The sequence below is a fragment of the Genypterus blacodes genome, unplaced genomic scaffold (assembly GCF_046128005.1).
Source record: "Genypterus blacodes isolate CSIRO-AG114 ecotype Tasmania unplaced genomic scaffold, CSIRO-AGI_Gbla_v1 ptg000056l_1, whole genome shotgun sequence".
Lineage (NCBI taxonomy): Eukaryota > Metazoa > Chordata > Actinopteri > Ophidiiformes > Ophidiidae > Genypterus > Genypterus blacodes.
The window spans coordinates 2,771,739-2,790,429 of NW_027466868.1; the positions used below are offsets into that span (position 1 = coordinate 2,771,739).

An 18,691-nucleotide genomic window follows, 5' to 3' on the forward strand; every position below is an offset into this window, starting at 1 on the left:
CTACTGTGACGTCACGACGTTAATCTAACAGATTAAACAATAAATTACCGTTACTGTAATTTATTATGATTTTACTACTTAATATATTATTGACATTGATAAAGTTACATTCAGTGGGTTTATGTGCTGCAGTGTCACAGTGTGTCGTTATAAACATGTTCACATTCTGTTAACTTGTTAATGAGCTAGAGTGGCTTTGCTAACAGCTAACTGATAAACTAGTTAGCTAGTCAGCTAATGACTAAGCAGCTCCAGGGATGTGTAAGAAAGACACAGTCACTCCTCTACAACATAACATAAATATAGTTTTTATTTCTATTTTTTAATTTCTATTTACATTTCATTTTATCAGGTATGTTCCACACAGACAGACAACACGTTTACAAAAGTAAAAGTAACCTAGTAACACTTTCTATAGCAGCTCAGAGTCTGAGGTCCGAGGTCTGGGCCATGTGGGGCAGCGTGTTGCCAATGACAACACGCTTATTGTCATTATAGTTATTGACTTGTGTGTTTTGAAGGGGGAATACAAACATCAATCAACAGAACACTCACAGGCAGGCAGCATCAACACAGAAATGCACATCGTCATCATCATCAAAAGCCAAATTGGTCTTTATGTTTCTATGTTTGGTGACGTCATCGTGGAAATGATGGATGTGACATTTTTATCCAACGTTATAAAAAGACAACAACAAAAATGTACTCTTAAGTTTCTGGAAAATAGAGTGGGAATAACTTCAGAGATGAAATGTGTTCAGGTGGAGAACAGGGGGCCGGTGGACGCGGCCGTGAAGACGGGTCCAGTGTAGAGGCCCGGGCCGTCAGCAGGAACCTGAACACAAACAGACACAGACAGCTTTAAGATGTCACTTTCTTTTCATTCACACAATGAGAACTCTATCAGACATTACAGGAGTCCGACAAGCTACGGAAAAAAACATTAGAATGTTCTAGAATGCTTTAAAAAGTTTAAACTAAGTTGTACTGATTGAGCAAAAGTGTATACGTTACATTATAGGGGACATTACTGCCACATTACACAGGGTGGCAGTAATGTCCCGTACCCTGCTAGTATCGCAGCTACCGTATGATGTGTGTGGGTCTGTGTCTGAAAAATTGTCTCCACTTGTAGTTCCCTTGTTGCACAGTAGGTGGCGCGTGGAGTACGGAGCAGTGCGTGCAGGTGGCTTTTACCGGAAGAGGCGAACAGGTTGTGGACCATCACATCATCGTCAGCTGTGGCACGTGAAGCGTACCAAAGCATTGAAGCATCTAAATGTTTGCCGCCAAGTTATGAACCAGCGGAAGTGCGCGTAGACCTGGCTGGACCCGATGAGCTACAAACAAACGTCGACGATCATCAAACTACTAACCGGCTGGAGAGGTATGTGTGTGTGTGTATGTGTGTGTCGCAAGGTCATTTGGCGTTCGTGTTTGGTTTAATATCGCGGATCGTTAAAGACTGGATTTAATGAAGGAGCAATGACAATGAAATACAATCTGTCAAAAGTTAAAGTGTAGAATGAAGCTCCAAATCTCCAAAATACAAGGGAATTAAACGCATCATCACCTCTGGTTTGCATAAAACGCAGCGCCAATTGTGAAATCAGGAAAAGGTGAAGGGAAATGTATCAAGACAGGAAGGGCCTTAGCATTAGCATGATGAGTCACCTCTCCCAGGGCCTGCAGGGCCACAGTGGCTGCCATGGCCTTGGCGTGTTTCTTGTTGGGGCTGGCGGTCTGCGGCTGGTAGTCCACGCCGTTCACCGTCACCTGGAAGTCCAGACGCAAAGCGAACAGGTTAGATCCAGAAGACTAATGTCCTAATGTCCCTCTGCAGGGACAGAGGCTCCGTTTAACAAAGAGGAAGGTCAGAAATTAATATATTGTTAATTTAATTGTTTAGTTTGGTCATTACAATAAGATTTTATTGCTTATTTAGTAGTGTGTTTTGTTTTATTTAAAAAAAAATGTTGAACAAATACAAAATGATTGTAAATATTTGGAGTTTTCCAATAAAAGGAGGCGGACCTTAAAGAGGAAGTTCTTGCGGTGGTCCGGCCCGCTGTGATGGACCATGACAAAGTCGGGCTGCGGGATCCTCTGCTTGTTGCACAGCTCGATGAGGGCGGACACCGGGTGCTTCCCTGCACACACACGCGCACACAATGAGGATCATAAAGGTGTATCTGGACATCACATGTGTGTAAGCTGTGTGTGTGTGCCTGTTACCCATCAGGTCCTTGGTCACCACCAGTCCTCCGGTCTGTTTCTGAGCCTTCTCTCCTTCAGCTACCAGGCCTGAATACACACACAACACACATCACTGCCAGTGTTCAATCACTACCATGATCCCAAAATGTTCCTGATGTTGTCAGTTCAGGCTGTATAGCCCCGCCCCCCTGACAGGCAGAGACATTAGACACTATGATGGTCCACAGTCGGGCTCAGGTCACCTTTGCGGTCCACCTTGAAGTCGATGATGATGGGCTCCACTGTGCCCTCTCTGTTCCTTCCAAGACCCTCTCCGGTCCTCCAGCCCATCTTCCTCATGAGGAACTCCCCGACACCTCCTGATACCGGAGCTGCCCTGAGGAACTGGTCCTAACCGAGACACAGACGGGCGCAGTGAGAGAGAGCGGCGGGGGAAGGGAAGGGGCGGAGTCAAGAGAGACAAACGTTGGGTGCAGTGAGGGGACATAAGGGGAAGAAAGCCAGAGACTAAGAAACCCTGAATCAACTTTAACGTGCCACTTTGAGTCTAAGGGGTACATACAACACAAACACATACACACGCACGCACACGCACGCACACACACACACACACACACAAACAAACAAACACACAAACACACTCCAGCAGTGTGTAGCTGGTGTTGGTACCTACCTAGCCCCTCCTCTCCACCCCCTTCCTCGCCCCTGGCAACAGAGAGGGGGCCCGTGTCGGCGACCCTGAAACAGTCTAACATATAGAGAGGTGAGAGTTCACGGCGTCACTGGTGACTCAGTGAACTCTCACCTCACCACCTGCCCACAAACCAAAGACCAGACCGGAGCGGACCAGACGAACCCAGTCTGGACCAGAACAAGACTACAGTGAGAGTTGAAACTGGAATCCCAGCGTGTAGAGGCTCGAGGAGGACGTCGCTGCGGTTTGACCGGCTCACGTCTCCACCAGGGGACGCAGACTGCTGCTGGCCTTTCAGACTTACTGTCCTCTGTCCTCCTCCTTCCACCCCTCCCTCCCTGTTCCCCCGACTCCAGGGAGGGGAGGTGTTAACAGCGCCCCCTACAGGCGGCAGCCCACAATGCAGTTGTACCTGCTGTGGTGAGAGCACAGTGAGCGACAGTCCACAGAGATGCTGGTGCTGCCGTCTGAAAAACAGCACATCCTGCACTTTTGTCAAATCAGCACAAAATCAGCAAATCATCTTCAAATCAAACCGAATAAAGGCTGATCAGCAGAAACGTGAAGGTATAATTTAATACAGTAAGTCGCGAGTAAGTAACGGCTTCTTTAATCCCACTTGAGTGCCTTGGACTAATAGGAGGAACTTTTAATAAAGAAGTTTGCGTAAATCTGGTTTAAATGTTTGGATCCTCCTGTAGGAGAACTGAAGTGACGCTGGAGACACAGTGAGTGTGTGAGTGGGTGTGCAGGGTGTGCAGTTTGCAGACAGTAAGTGACTGTGGCTCTGTGCACAGAGCAGCACCGTCAGCTCTGTGGGCTGTTAGAGCACCTGGACCGTTCAGTCACAGCATTGACCTGCTGCTCTGCTGTGGACAAGTTTCAGGATGAACTGGATCCAGAATCAAACATTCTGATAAGATACAAATCCTTTGACTCACTTATGCTGACTCATTTTCTTTATTTGATTCCTTATTTCGTACTTCAGAAATTCACTGAGGGCAAATTTCCAAAAACTTAATTTGACATAAAAAACATCTGAATGGATCAATACACTGATGAAGAACCTGAGTCTGATCTTCATCTGTATTGATGAAGTGTTCGCTGTGCTTACGTGTGAGTGTGTGTTAAAGGGATGTTACCTTCTTGAGCCATGCCTGTGGTCCACTGGTGGACAGCTCCTCTGAGCTGAGGACCTGGGCTCCAGTGGAACCAGTGAACAGACCAGGGATGGTGTTGGACTGAGCCCAGGCGTCCACCTGCCAGAACCACACAGTCACCATGAGATCATAGGAACAAATAGGATTCATTCCTCAAATTCAGCCTCAGCATTTACAAACATGCTCTGAAATGTCATCACAGTTAAGACATTATGTGTTTATCTTTTTTAAGAGTTATATTTGGGGAGATTGAGGCGAGCATGCCCCACACTGTCCACTGGGCGGTGCTGTGGTGCAGAGCTCAGTGGTTGTACAGTGAGTGTGTCAGGTGTCATGCTGCTGTGTGATACCTGCTCTTGTGCTCGGCTCAACATGCAGATGGCACTAACGTCGTACGGGTTCTCTGCCAGTCGCCTCTGAGCTTTGATCCTCTCAGTGACGGCCTGAGAGATGTCCACAGGCTGTGGAGAGAGAGAGAGAGAGAGACAGGAAGGAGGGAGGCTGAGTGAGGTTGCAGGGCAGAATGGATGGATGAATGTGGAACTCAACAACGCCTCTTACTTGCTGCGGTGGCTCCGGAAACACGCTGTCGGCGGCCGGGACAGCGGCTGGAGGTTCTGGTTCTGGTGCAGGGATGCTGGTCACCACTATGGGAACAGCTGGAGTCTTAGTGGAGGCAGCAGCAGCAGATTTGGCTTTGTCGGCCATTTTGTCAACGGGGACCCATTCTCCGTACGCGCCTGATGGCTCGCCCTCCTGCACAATCAACACAGGATGTTACAGGCAGACGGAGCGTTTCTCATCCATCGACACAATGTGAGGCCGCATATGATAAGGTTCAACATAGGATCAACCTCACACACCTTTTTACGATGCTGAGAGCCTGAAGACACGGGGAACTCTTTAGCCATGCCTGCATCACTGCGCACAGTCGGGCGAACGGAGACATTCTGGAGGAGGAAGGGTAGGGAGAAGGAGGGAGAAGGTCAACAAGGTGCCAAGTCTCACTGATGTGCATGGATGTAACATGGATGTGTGTGTGGATGTTATACATTGATGCTGAAGCTGATGGCTTTTTGCTCTCGGAGTGAAGATCCTCCAAATGGTTTCCCATCATCCTCTTCATCTGAAACATGAGGCATTGCCACTGGCAGCTCTCCTTTGCTGTCCACAATCATCTTGCATTTCTACACAAAAACACAGAACATTGCTGTTATTATTACTATTCACTCTGCTCTGACTCTGCTCTGACTCTGCTGTGTCTCTTACATCAGTGAACTCCTTGATGCTCATGCTGTTCGCCTGCTTTGCCACCTTCTTCTTCAGTTCCTCTAAGACGGCCATGTTGGGCTGTGCAGGGGCAGGAGGCGGCTTGTTGGTGATGGTGGGCAGCGGAGGGAGGGCGGTCAGAGCTCCCATACTGGACAAGGCCGCCGTCATGGTGGCTGCGAGGGGGGGGGGAGAAAGAGAGGTCGTCATGGGAACCAGATACAACAACCTAATGCAAGAAGATCAAGAACCAAACAGAGGAGTACCAAGTGTACCTGCGGTCATACTGGCCATGGCGGCGTTCATGGCCATGGCGGGCAGCATGGTGGGCAGGGCCAGAGGCAGCATGGTGGACCTCAGGCTGGCGGGGATCGGCATCCCAGCCTTGGCACACATGGCAGCGGCGTTGGCCTTGGCGATCTCCAACAACTGGCCCTTATCTGAACCAACAGAGAGCATCACTAATAATTACCCTGTGTGTGTGTGTGTGTGTGTGTGTGTGTGTGTGTGTGTGTGTGTGTGTGTTCTGACCCAGGTCGCTGATGCGTTGGGGGCTCTTGTTGCAGGGACTGTGCTGCTTGCGGGGCGGCGACCTGTTCTTGCGGAGGATGAGGACAGGCGAGTGGCTGGGCTCTCGTTTCCATCGGTCTCTCTGGCTGTACTTCGTCCTCCAGCGACTCCGAGACGCTGAGCGTGAACGCGAGCACGACTTCCTGGACCTGCGGCCCGCTGACCTGAAACACAACGGGTCTCATGTTTAAACTGTGAGGGTGATGAAGGTCTGGACGCAGATTCAGGCTCACAACAGTCCAGTCACCTAGAGCGAGACCGCTTCTTCCTGGATGGGCTCCTGGACCTGGACCTCCTCTTGTGGCCTCCGTGTGGAGACTTGGACTTCTTCTTCCTCTTGGACATCTTGGCTTCCTTCTTCTTCTGCGGGGACTTGGACGCCCGCCTCTGCTTCTTTGCTGGCGACGTGGCAGTGTGGGACCGAGGGTCTGCTGAGGCTTCACACTGAGGGAGGCTCGTCTCAGTCGCCCGGTCGGGGTCAGAGGTCACCTGGATCGCTGAGGCCGAACCTGCAACTCCAGCAGAACATTGGTTAAGAGCTGAAGAGAGAAGATGCATCCTTCAGTATGAAAGGAGGGAGTGAGATGTTGTATGTCTCGTCCTACCTGCTCTGTCCTCATGTCCCTCCGCTGTCTTGCCGTTGTGATCAGCGCCGGCTTCTGTCGGACCTTCTGCTCCGGGACAGACCTGAGCAGGAGGGAGGTCTGCTGACGGGTCTGAGACACACTGAGTGGACTCATCCGATGTTCTCTTCTTCTCTGAGGAGCTGCACGATAGGAAAACATCAGCAGAAGAAAGAAGCAACAGCATACACACACGCACACACACGCGTTACCTTGAAGGGTCGGTTTGTTGGAGAAGAGGAAGCGGCTTCCATCCTCCTACAAATGCAGCAGGAGGGGCAGAGGGGGGGAGGATGGAGGGCGGAGCCAGGGAGGAAGAGGAGGACTGGTCCTGCTGCTAACAGGAAGAGGAGGAAGAAGAGAGCGTGAAGATCAGCTAGAGAAGACACAAAGAGGAAGGGGAAGAGTAATAAGTGTCTCACCTGAGCAGGATCAGGAGCGTGGTCCTTGTTGGCCCTGTCAGACGTGGATCTGGTCTTGGAGGACCTCTGACCTGAACAGGACCTGGGACAAGACCAAGATGATGATGAGCAGGAGCAGAAACCTACAAAGCATTTAGCAAAGTTAGGCAACAAAGTCCTGGCGTCCTGGACTCACCTGGACCGGGTCCTGCCACGGCCTGACCGGGAGCGAGAGCGTCTCCTGGCTGAACTGGAACGGGAATGAGAGCGGGAATGAGAGCGGGAATGTGAGCGTGAACGTGAGCGACACTTCCTCCTCCTGCCACCTCCATCACCTCCTGCCTGGCTGTCCTGTTAGAGAGAAACACATCCTGTCACTAAAAGCTTTTATTGTGGTAATCACATGATCAGACACCCCGCTTCCCTTTGGTACCTGTTTGGGGATGATGTCAGGCAGGTCCTCCCGTCTCCGTGACGACAAACCGCGGCCACACCCACCAGGCTTCTGCTTCAGCTTGGATTCAGGCTCTGAATCGGAATCGGACGAGCTCCCCTCTTCCTCCTTCCTCCTCCTTTTCTTCTTCTTCTTCCTCTTTCCTGAGGAGTGGCGCTTGGACTTGGACCTGGACCTCCCCTCCTCCTCCTCCTCCTTTTTCTCACCTGGACACGGACCAGAACACAGACACACGGACGACATGAAGCTGCTGCTGATGTGATCTCCTCTCCACTCTGAAGGAAACACAGATAAATAAACTAACAGACTCACCGGACTCCTTGGTCTCCTCAGCCAGAGCTCTTCTGCTGTCAGACAGAGGGACAGAAGCGTTTAGCACATTTCTACAGGAAGTACTGACATAAGGAGGCAGGAAGTGACTTGGTCAACGTACCTGTGCCGGTGCGACTCTGCTCCGGACTCGGCTGAGCTGCTCTCCTTCTCGTCCTTCCCACGCTTCCTCTTCTTCTTCTTGCTTTTGTGCTTCTTGTGCTTCTTGTGTTTCCTCGGTGAGTCGGGGACGTCTCCGTCTTTGTGTCTGTCCGTGGGGACATTCTGCGCTAGGGACAACTCAGAGCCGCCCCCGCCTTCACCCACAGCGCTGGAACAGACAGACGCAGAAGAGGGTGCAAGATCATACTGGTACAACAACTACAACAGCTTTGATACACAACGTTCCTGTAGGGGATATGACGTCATCCCTGGAGGAAGAGTTCAGTCGGGACACATCTTTACATCTGATCCTCATCATCTCCATTAAACAGATCCAGACCATCATATTCACACACACACACACACACACACACACACACACAGGATCGTTCAGCACGGAGCAAGCATTTTATCACTTCGGGTGGAAAATACAAATGGCGAACCTGTAAAATCCAAATAAAAGCTCATAATGCCCCCTTTATTAAAATCGGTTCCAGCTTTACAGAGAGTGTAAATTTTACATGTTCACTAAACATTAACCCTTTAAACAACCATGCTAAATAGCAGCATCTGAGGCAGGAGGTTAACGGCTAAGTAGGTTAGCTTGTGAGCCGGCCGCTGCAGCTAAGTGTCCCGTTTGACAGCTTCCTCTCGTCTCTGTCTAACTTGAGCTGACAGACACAGAGGACGGAGCAAGACAGAACGCCGACATACCCTTTGTCTTTATGCTGGTCTTCAATTTCTCTGATTTTATTTAATATAAAATCCTGGAAAATCTGTTCTAGGTTAGCCGCCATGTTTGTGCGTGCGTCCGGGTGAGTCCGGGTGGGAACCGCGCGTCCAAAACACAGGTTCCGGGTGGGCGTGTCAGAATGCTGCTACTGTTCTACTACTACTAAGGAGGAGGAGGAGGATTTCAGTTTTTCTCTGAAGTAAGATAAAGTAAAAAATCAATCTAGGTCTAAATGAAGATATCTAGATGAGTTAATCCAGTTTAAATCCCATTAAAGACCTTGACGACCCACACGTATTTTGAGAAAATGGGTCTAACATGTTCGATGATAATTTAGGACTCAAATACTTTCCAACTAAATCAAGTTGCTCTTTTCAATAAGCAGCCAATGTGCAGCTCCAGCACTGACAGTCACACGGCGCTAGATGGCGCTGTCTGCACTTCTGCGTCCTCACATCTGGATTCACTTTAACCAGCGTTTACCGAGTTATTGCATACACGCACACTTTCACACACACACACACACGGTAACAGTAAATACCATAAACTCGAGCCTCCCCTCTATGTTTTTATTGTCTATTCGTTTTAGATTGTGAATAAAAAAGTGCGAGTAGAAGCACAAGAAGTATTAAAACGTAAATGATGAAGTAAAAAAAATATTGTCTGTTTACTTCCTTATACTTTTTTATTTTATTTTTTATTATTAAACTTAGTTTCTATGATATTTTCTCTAATTACTGTTGCCACTGGTAGAGACACTGAAAGCAGTAATTGTTTAAAAAGTCATTTACGTTTCTCCTCATGATGATGATAGTGCTTTAAAGAATGAGGCTTTATGTACGTTTAAAGGAAATTTCAATGTTTCCACGTTCAGACATAATTGTTCCCATATGTGGCCGATGGTCAAATGGAAAATAAAATACAATAATTTCGGTCTATCCTGTTTTATTTTGAAGGTAATATCCGGAAGTGTGGTCAGCCCTCATTCCTTCCACCTTGACAGATATGCGCTTGGTACCGTTATTCCACCACGTCAAAGCTCGGGACAGCAAGAGGAAAAGTTTTTTTACAAACTCTTAAAAAGCTTAATTTTCCTTTAGATGTTGACTTTTCGCGCTTGGACGCGTTGATCTCTCACTTTGAGTCACAATGACGCTTCTTTCTTGACATCAGCTCGGAGGATTACTGAACTTTTTCCCTGATTTGTAACTCCTGCGTTTCTCTGCCAGGTAAGAAGCAGAAAAGCCCGTCCTGTTTTCAGCTCTGAACACGGAGCTCTGAGTGAGGAGACGATGCTGGGACTGAGTTTGTCTCTTTGCCTCTCGTGTCTCTGTAGACAGCAGAGACAGAGGAGATGAGTACTTTTAGAACAAGTTCACTTTTTTCTCCTCTGTACCAAATAAGACTTCTGTTCAAACAAATGATGGAGGAAAACCAGCAGGCAGCTTGTCAGGGGAGGGCAGAACCCAAAGAGGCCTGAATGCTACAAATACTCATTAAATACTGCGTAAACTGAACTCTTTGGTTAGTAAGTAAATATAATGCTTATATAATCCTGACTGGTATGTAGATGAGTCTCATAAGGTTCCAGGCCGGAGATCATCTAGGCTTTGATGTTCCTTCCTCTCTCCCTCTTCCTCTTTATTAGTAAATGTTTGAGTTTATGTGTGGCACAGCAATAATTCAAACCAAGTGTATTGTTTTCCAGTGTGTGTGTGCCTGTGTGTGCGTGTGTGTGTGTGTCAGGATGGGGGACTGGAGCGCCCTGGGGAAGCTGCTGGATAAAGTCCAAGCTTATTCCACTGCTGGAGGAAAGGTCTGTCTGCTTCAAAGCCTCAATCATATGAAAAGAAAACTCCACACATCAATCATGTTTGTTATTAAAGTGCTTTTACTGCTGCTGTTGTTCCACTCCTTTGTTATTACTCACATTGTGCCTTTGAGCCATCAGTCACTATTAACTGGCAGTGGGACTCCAGTCGCATATTTTAGACCCGGACCCCTGATCTGTGACTCCACTTTAATAATGCAAATTTTGATATAATACTTGAGTTATGTTCTTTGAAAATGTTAGTGGTTATTAATCAGCAAGTGGACTTGTGACTTCACTTTTACCTTTGGACATCATAACTTTCTTAAACAAACAATTCAAGATCATCCAGTTTTTCAACTTTTAGGTTTTTTATATTTTTCTTTACGTTTTTACGTAACTTTTTATCAAAATTTGACCTTTTGAGATTCAAAGTTGAGGACAAAGTTATGAATCGACTTGATTTAGCTTGGGACTTGATACTTGTGACTGGCAAAATACGGACACATCCCATTTCTATTCATTGGTTCATTATAGTCTGTAATAGGTTAGAAATGTATATCGTCAATTTACGATTTGTGGAACTGTTCACAGTTCATATTATTACTTTTAAGTACACATTTAAATCAAATCTTTTTAGTCTGGTGTAAACTTAAAAGGCCTATTTCAGTATTTAACATTTTTCTTTATTTAATTCTTATATTATTTAAATATTCTATGTGGTTATTCATGGTATCATTTTGTATGCTTTGTTAAAATTATTTCTTGCTGTGTTCTTATTTATTTTTTAATCCATTTTTCAATAATTTTTGAAATTTTTGTTTTAATGATTTCAATGTTTAAAAAATGCATATGAAATTTAAACCTATACTATATACATTTGCTATGGTGTCCTTATTTACGAAAAACACTTTCAGTTCCAGCTATGCATGAAAAGTTTGATTGATTTTTTGGACAAAATTATGTAATTTTTACTCTTTTTATTTGGAAAAGGTATGAAGGCCCACAAAAGTGACATCACAAGTCAGTTGTGTCAAAGTCGAGTCTCAAGTCATCAAATTTGTAGCCAAGTCCGAGTCATGCAGTTCAATCCAAAATCTATTACGATCACCAGTCCCTTGTCTTCTTTGCCTTGACCCCTCTGCCCTCCTCTCCATCACATTGTCTCGCTCCCTCCAGGTGTGGCTCTCTGTGCTCTTCATCTTCCGTATCCTGGTGCTGGGGACGGCGGTAGAGTCAGCGTGGGGTGATGAGCAATCGGCGTTCAAGTGCAACACGGAGCAGCCGGGCTGTGAGAATGTCTGCTACGACAGGTCCTTCCCCATCTCCCATGTCCGCTTCTGGGTGCTACAGATCATCTTCGTCTCCACACCCACCCTCCTCTACCTCTGCCACGTCTTCTACCTGATCCACAAGGAGGAGAAGGTATGCACTCGCTGCGATTGAACCTTGTTTGGGACTCACCAGTTGATTGATTGATTGATTGAGTTCTGAGTCAGGTGTTTGTCTTTTTTCCAACAACCTGAACACTTGCTGTTTCAATTTACTTGAACTTCATATTGTCTATTTAGCCTCAGGGTCAAAAGTGCAATCATGTGTCACATCCTTAAAGTCAGGCTCAGAATCATTCAACCCGTGTAAGCCGGATGCGCACCGGGACGTGTGAAAATGCAGTGGAATTGTCCGGGGGGAGAGTATAAACAGGAAATGAACGCCCAACACACAGGGGGTTGTGGGAATAGGGACACATGACAGAGGTCAGCTACTGCACCAGCATCAGAGAAGAAGAGCGCAGAGCACGAGTGCCATTAGAGCGAATTTAAACCTGGTTACAGAGAGCGTCGTGCAGGAATGCTGGTAACCCCCCACCACTGCCAAAACCTACAAGTTGAGCGTGGTGGAGTGTGTGTGGAGCCAAGAACGTAGTGTTCATGTGTCAGGCATGTCTGATGATCTCAGGAGGAAAAACATCCAATGATAATACCCCCCCCCCCCCCCCCCCACACACTCCCCACTCCCATGAGTAAACAAGTGCTAAATTTATCTTTGTTTCCCATCATATCCTGTTTAATAAATGCACAGAAAAAGCGTCTATGTATACAATATGCTTGTTCCTGATGTTTTGTGGACCCTTAGGTGTGATATAAGTCATAAAACAGTTGTTGGTCATGCGTTTCTGCAGCTGACACTAAAGGAGGAGAGGCTGAGGACCTTCCAGAGCAGAGGAGAGGACGTGGACATGCCGCTGAAGAAGATTGAGCTCAAGAAGGTTTCTAACTCATTTTGTGTCTGATCGCACGTTATATCCTATCTGAGGCAGATCGCATCATTCTAACACAAGCTAAGCAGAGGGACACTGATGAGAGCGCAAATCTCTACCAAGGTCCAACGGTCCTCTAATTACATCTCCATTTCCTCAGTAATCATACCCAACATTTCCATAATCATTGGTTACATGATGGTGGTACTTAGATGTTTCTCTGTGTGGTGATTGACTGTAACTCCCTTTACCTCCTTCTGAACGCTTCCTGAACACATACTTCCAAGTCCGCCGGATCCAGACACCAACCTGCCCACCAAGTTTCCAAACAATTAGTTCATACCTTCTGTTTCTGCTAAATTAAAAAAATATTGGGATCAGAATTCTCTAATAATGTTGTAGTCTTCAGTGTCGTGAATTTCCTTAAAAATCTAGGATCACACAAAATTCTGAGTCCCGCTGCCGCTGCTCAGTTCAGATGATCAAATGCCAGATTCAGCAATTAATGAGAGATCACCAACTGCATCAAAGCGCGCTGCTGTCAGCAAAACTTACGGCTGATTGACTGCCCAAAGATAATGATGAAAGGGTTCACTTCAGGTCGTTTTATTCCCTGAGGCCTGCCGACACAATTAGCTTGACCTGCAAGGGTTTGTGCAGTGACCACTTGAAGTCTCGGGAAAGGAGGGGGGGGGGGGGGGGGAGTAGTGCTCATTAAAAAGGGGCTCGTTTGTCCAGGCAGGAATTTGATGCAGTTTCGTCTCTGTTGAAAAATGTGCTGTAACGGAGACGTGGTGCTCCGAGCTATCCTGCTACGTTTGTGTTAGACTTGGACCCAGCGCTCCCTTCAACACATTCACACCCAGAGGTCTCGTTCAGGTCGTGTTTAGTAGGAGACCTCGTGGTGGGCAGGTTGGACAAGATCCAAGGAACAACCCATTAAATCTTGGCACTGGTCGGCCTGATGGTGGCGCTGTAATTACCACTTCTACGTTTTGGCCAATAAACTTTGATCTGTAAGTCACATCTCGCAAGTGGCAAAGGTTCCACCAAACCTCAGTGTGAGCGGCACAAGATGAGAAACTCTCTGCTTGTTGTTGTGGGTATTGAGCTGCCCCCCCTCCTGGCCGCTCTACCGCTGGCACTGCTCTAGCTGCACAGCTACCACCAGGCCGCCATTCAAACTAAGAGGGGCGGAAAATTGCTGCTTCCCTCTGTGAAAAGGCGTATAGATGATCGTTTAAGTCCATTCATGTTAAAGCATTTACATGCAAATGCAGTGTTTACATGCAAATGCAGTTTGGAAACGGCAAAGCTGCTGAAATCACCTGTTAACATGGCAACACATATGCAAATGAGAAGGGAGGGTCCGCAGCTACAGGGTCATTGAGTGCATCGTGTCTGCTGTTAATCTGATCTGCTTTTTCTGTTGATTAATCAATCTATTTATTTATTGTCAAGGTGAAGTACGGCATAGAGGAGCACGGGAAAGTCAAGATGAAAGGAGCGCTGCTGAGAACGTATATCCTCAGCATCATCCTCAAGTCTCTATTTGAGGTATGGTTTGTTCAGATCTGGCTGATCGTTTGGAAGAACCTGTTTCCTGCTGGATTCCTCACAGTTCCCGTCTTCCTGTGCTTCTTATTCCCACCAGGTGGCTTTCCTGTTCATCCAGTGGTACATCTATGGATTCAGCCTGGCTTCACGCTACGAGTGTGAAGGCTTCCCTTGTCCGCACAAGATCGACTGCTTCCTCTCACGGCCCACAGAGAAAACCATCTTCATCATCTTCATGCTTGTTGTGTCCGTTGTCTCTCTGGTCCTCAACATCATTGAGGTCCTATACATCTCCTTCAAACAGATAAAAGACAAGATGAAGATGTCTCGAAATGAGTTCCAGACGATGGCGATGTTAAAGCCGGCGCCGCAGGATGTGTCCTACATCTACTGCAATGGTTACCCACCTCCCTCTGCACCCATGTCCACCCTGGCTTACAACCTGGACACAGCGGATAAGGCCAACTCCTGTATGAACTACAACAAGCAGGCCAATGAGCAGAACTGGACCAACTTCAGCACTGAGCAGAACCAGCTGGGCCAGAGAGGGACCAGCACTGAGCCCAGGTACCACGGTCAGGGCTTCCAAACCTCGGCCTGTAACCCCTCCAAGGGTTGTGGTGAGCTGCCACCGAGCACGGGGGCCGGTGATAAAGAACCACACCTGCTGAAACAGTTGGACCGGCCCTGCAGCAGAACCAGCAGTCGAGCTCGGCCAGACGATTTGGATATTTGATCTTCAAGGGAGTGATTCAGAGCTTGACTGCCCCAATCCATTGACTCTAAACATCAAATGCCTGGGGAGATCGGCTCCTTCTATACGTTACTGAAGACCTTCTGATGCGGTTTCTAAACCCACTTCTGCACTCCTTGCCGTGTCATTGATAGCTGATGGTTCTCTGATGTAAACTAAGACATCGGCCTTGTTGCACCAGCTGAAAGGACGTTTGACAAAAACGTGGGGAGAGTAAAGCGGTGAAAACCTCCAGGATCACATTAAAGACCAACAGCTTCCTCTGTCTGTCTGCTTCAGGCTTAGATTAGCTCAACTCTATCTAAACACTCTCTGCTTTCATCAGAACACAAGCGCACAAGCCCGTCTGTCACACAACAACAACAGCAACTAACTCACCTGTTGTGTTTCTGGGGCCCATTGGTAAATATCTCCTTTCATCGATGTGATTTATCTCTGATTCAATGCAATTTCCATTAACTTTCTATTCTATGTTTTGTTACTAATCTTGATATATATTTCATTATATAATAAGCTCTCCACTCTAAATGCCTAAATCCACTTAAAACCTGAGAAGATATGCAAACTGACCAACATTTGGGAGATAAATAGAATATTTGTATATAAGATTTAGGGTGTAAGAATGTAAAATTAGGGGTTTAAGCAAAAGATTTAATATTTTATAAACAGGTTAGGTTCAACTTTGAAGAGGTTAAAGAGATTCATGAGTTATAAATGGCGCCTCCTAGTTTCTACGTAGCACTTAAACTTGCTCAGACCAAACAAGCGGCTCTGTGCCAGAGCTGCCTCGAGTCACACGGAGCTGCTGCAGAAGTAGTTCTCACATTCCTCTGAAATCTATGTTGTTTGATGTTTTAATGCGCACATTTGAATTCTAAACTGTCCAGACATGAAGACGTGATCAGACTCGGCTTGATGTCTTATTATAAGTTATATTTGTGGCTTGTGTGGCTGTGTGTTGTGTTCAGAACCACACCAGCAGTGCTGGTGGGCCGGGTCCAAATCTGCAGATCCAGAACTATTTGGAACACTAGATGAGGCGGGAGAAGAGTCTTTTAAATCTTTTTAGTAGGTTATTAAACCACTAAACTATGCTGTACTAAATGTTAGTCACTGCAGAGTGTTTATTTGTCTTAAATATGTCACACTCGTCCTTTTCTAAGAGCAGAATCATTGCACTTCCCAGATTAAAGGTCAACATCTATCTTAGGAAAACACATCTGGCTGTTTAAGAATTATTAACCACAGTATGAATACATTCAGAATTTATTCCTCTTCTATGCACATAATTTCCTGCTCAGTTATTTTCAGTTCATTCTCTGGATTCCTTTTGTCAGAGCGAGACTGAATTGAAGACACATTGTAATCAGTGTCTCAGTACAAAGACACGCCGAGGAGAAAAGGCTGTTTGCACCAAACCATACTCTTAAATCAATCCAGACACAAAGGACAAGCTCAGACATGTGGGTCTGTAATAACTTGACACAGTCTGAGTTGAGGCCTGAAGGTGTGGGACGCTTCAGAAGACGCAACATGACAATATGAAAGGACAAATCCACTGAGACGCTCTAAACACGCTAACAGGGAGCTGGCTTGTGTTAGCTGGCTGGAAACTTCATCACAGCAGCGTTTTTGTGTCACATGTGGTGGGCGTCCATGCCTGCGAGTTTGTAAACACAGTTTGGGTTTGCTATGCTAATGGAGCTAGTCACAGCCAGAGAATGCAGGGGCTAGCGTGCTAATACAGTGGCTAGCACTCATGCTACGGGACGTGGTAGCCACGCTTGTGTCCACGTTAGCGCTGTACAGCTTTACACTTTCCTCCATTTTCTTGCTTCTGTCACTATTTGTGCCTGCTCAGACATCAACGTAGCTGAAGGAGGTGTCAGGAGTTGAAATGACCAAAGTTGGAGGCACAAAGACGCTAAAGAGGCTGTTTGTTCTTGAGAGTACCGTCTGGCCCTTCGCTGTGGACAGAAGGGTGGAGACGCCAAACTGCAGCCACGCTTAGATGAGCTAGAGGTTTATCAGCATAGTAGTCGTGTGCGTCACACAGTTGGCAAGCAGTAATTTCCCTAATAAAGAACACAGACTGTCTCCGGCTAAAAATGTCCACCAGTACCCAACCGGTTCGTAGGTTACACACAGTACATGTCTGAATACGAGACAGAGACCGACTCCCAGATGTAGACCGTACAAATAGTGAGACTTTATACTTTTCTAGGGTTCAGATCCTGTCGTCTGAACTGAAAGTTACACAGCCACAATCCCTCAAAACAGAGAAAGAGGTCCAACATGTCAGCGTCACGTGTTGGCGACGACATGCTGGACACGCTGTTCTGCTCTACTTTGTCTTCCGTCTTTTGAAGTTATCTGTTGACGTTCTCCAACTTTGAACTGGCGACTTGAATGAGACCGGAGCTGTTTATGTGAAGTGTCATGTACAGACTCTTTGGTGGGCGTTGCAATAACATGCGGTTTCGTCAGTTTATTCCACGTTTGCAAACCAAACCAGTGAAGGCAGAGGGTGTGTCGCTCTGTGTTTGGGCTCTGCTCTGGGCTGAGGATCATGGGAAATACTTGATGTTGCTTCACATTTACTCTTTGTACAGTTCAGTGGATGTTTTGTACATTTGTTGTTCTTTTTTTCTTCATTTGCAACCAGTATTTACATAGAGTAGAGATAAGATGAATATACGCTTGGATGATTCACGCTTCATTCATTGGACTTTGTTTTATTACAGTTGCCTGTATATTTATTACAATTTAAATGTGCTGTGCTTTTTTACATTATTGAATAATATAAGTTTCTTTCCTGATACACTGTGACTGTCTTTATTCTGGCAAACATTTTATTTACCACTTATTATTATTTTACTACTTCTATTAGGAGTACGGCTCATTTTATTAAGGGACATTTAAAGGAATTTATGTATAAATATTTGTCTAAATCAAAGCTCATATTACAAACATTACTGTAGATAAAGTTGCCATCTACTGAACCAACCCACATTTCCACCAACATGTTGTGTCTCCATGTTGAGCACAGAGGAGAACGAGGCCGCGCTGGTTCCATCTTCAGGCTCTACTCTTATCTGGTTCTCACTCAGCAAATTTCTCTTCCCGGACCAATTTGTTTTGGCGGATCCGCTGAGATCACAGACCAGAGAGGAGCCATTTCCCTGTTGATGAAAGTTTGCGTGTTCTTCCTGTGTGCTGTGCGTCTAATGGAAACTCGTCGGCTTGAACGTGAGCGTGAGCGAGTTCGCCTTCCTCATTGTGAGATATGACCGAACACAAGCGGTAACAATGGTTTCAGGTGTTAAAGGAGCTTAAGGAGCCGTTGTGACTCAGCCTTTGTGTCACTTTAACTCTGCTTCCATAAGATAACGCGCAAGTGAAATGGCTCAACACGCAAAAGGTGATCTAGCAATTAGTTGTCATGTCAGAGTTGTTGCCATGGATATCTCAGAAAGTTATTGCCTGATTTCAATGAAGTCAAGTGAAGAAGCCATAAAGTTCTGGTGCTGATGGTTTCACCCTAAGAACTACTTTCACTTACTGGCCTTTAAACTCTAAAATGGAAAGCCACAGAATTAAAGCCCAGTAACCCCCCCGATCCCCCTCCTACCCCCTCCCCAAGATGTTCCCAGGCTTCATAGATGTTACAACTAAACCGATGTGTCTCGCCTATTGTCTGAACCCAGCGACAGGCCGA

General features: G+C 46.4%; 2 protein-coding genes across 9 annotated transcripts; one reads left to right on the forward strand and one right to left on the reverse strand.

Annotated features, from left to right (window-relative positions):
* Nucleotides 1–287: 287 nt before the first annotated feature.
* sonb (SON DNA and RNA binding protein b) lies at nt 288–8,679 on the reverse strand. Of its 8 annotated transcripts, none has more exons than XM_076152415.1 (22): nt 8,574–8,679; nt 7,822–8,028; nt 7,701–7,732; nt 7,368–7,594; nt 7,131–7,285; nt 6,956–7,037; nt 6,746–6,870; nt 6,516–6,676; nt 6,158–6,419; nt 5,872–6,074; nt 5,616–5,780; nt 5,341–5,516; nt 5,124–5,258; nt 4,935–5,021; nt 4,633–4,827; nt 4,422–4,532; nt 4,054–4,170; nt 2,460–2,607; nt 2,236–2,304; nt 2,035–2,150; nt 1,675–1,776; nt 288–835 (listed from the first exon to the last, which is right to left on the reverse strand). In XM_076152415.1, the coding sequence occupies exons 1-22, from the start codon at nt 8,654–8,656 to the stop codon at nt 758–760; spliced, it is 3,036 nt and encodes a 1,011-aa protein (XP_076008530.1). In that variant the 5' UTR covers nt 8,657–8,679; the 3' UTR covers nt 288–757. The 8 variants fall into 8 exon arrangements, with proteins under 8 accessions (XP_076008530.1, XP_076008532.1, XP_076008529.1 ...); XM_076152417.1 differs by having other exon boundaries at nt 7,368–7,580; nt 7,693–7,732; XM_076152414.1 differs by having other exon boundaries at nt 6,746–6,867; nt 7,701–7,735.
* A 931-nt stretch (nt 8,680–9,610) lies between these two features.
* Nucleotides 9,611–17,792, forward strand: LOC143002396 (gap junction alpha-1 protein-like). The gene is made up of 6 exons (XM_076152479.1): nt 9,611–9,821; nt 10,301–10,408; nt 11,582–11,827; nt 12,585–12,671; nt 14,124–14,219; nt 14,317–17,792. The coding sequence occupies exons 2-6, from the start codon at nt 10,340–10,342 to the stop codon at nt 14,953–14,955; spliced, it is 1,137 nt and encodes a 378-aa protein (XP_076008594.1). The 5' UTR covers nt 9,611–9,821; nt 10,301–10,339; the 3' UTR covers nt 14,956–17,792.
* Nucleotides 17,793–18,691: the final 899 nt, after the last annotated feature.

Excerpts from the sequence above, each read along its gene's own strand:
- sonb (XM_076152413.1), bottom strand. The coding sequence starts at position 8,656 with ATGGCGGCTAACCTAGAACAGATTTTCCAGGATTTTATATTAAATAAA. Across the intron at positions 6,420-6,515 it reads GGGACATGAGGACAGAGCAG|GTTCGGCCTCAGCGATCCAG; the intron begins GTAGGACGAGAC and ends CTGGAGTTGCAG. Across the intron at positions 5,259-5,340 it reads GCATCAAGGAGTTCACTGAT|AAATGCAAGATGATTGTGGA; the intron begins GTAAGAGACACA and ends GTTTTTGTGTAG.
- LOC143002396 (XM_076152479.1), top strand. The coding sequence starts at position 10,340 with ATGGGGGACTGGAGCGCCCTGGGGAAGCTGCTGGATAAAGTCCAAGCT. Across the intron at positions 10,409-11,581 it reads ATTCCACTGCTGGAGGAAAG|GTGTGGCTCTCTGTGCTCTT; the intron begins GTCTGTCTGCTT and ends CGCTCCCTCCAG. Across the intron at positions 14,220-14,316 it reads TCCTCAAGTCTCTATTTGAG|GTGGCTTTCCTGTTCATCCA; the intron begins GTATGGTTTGTT and ends TATTCCCACCAG.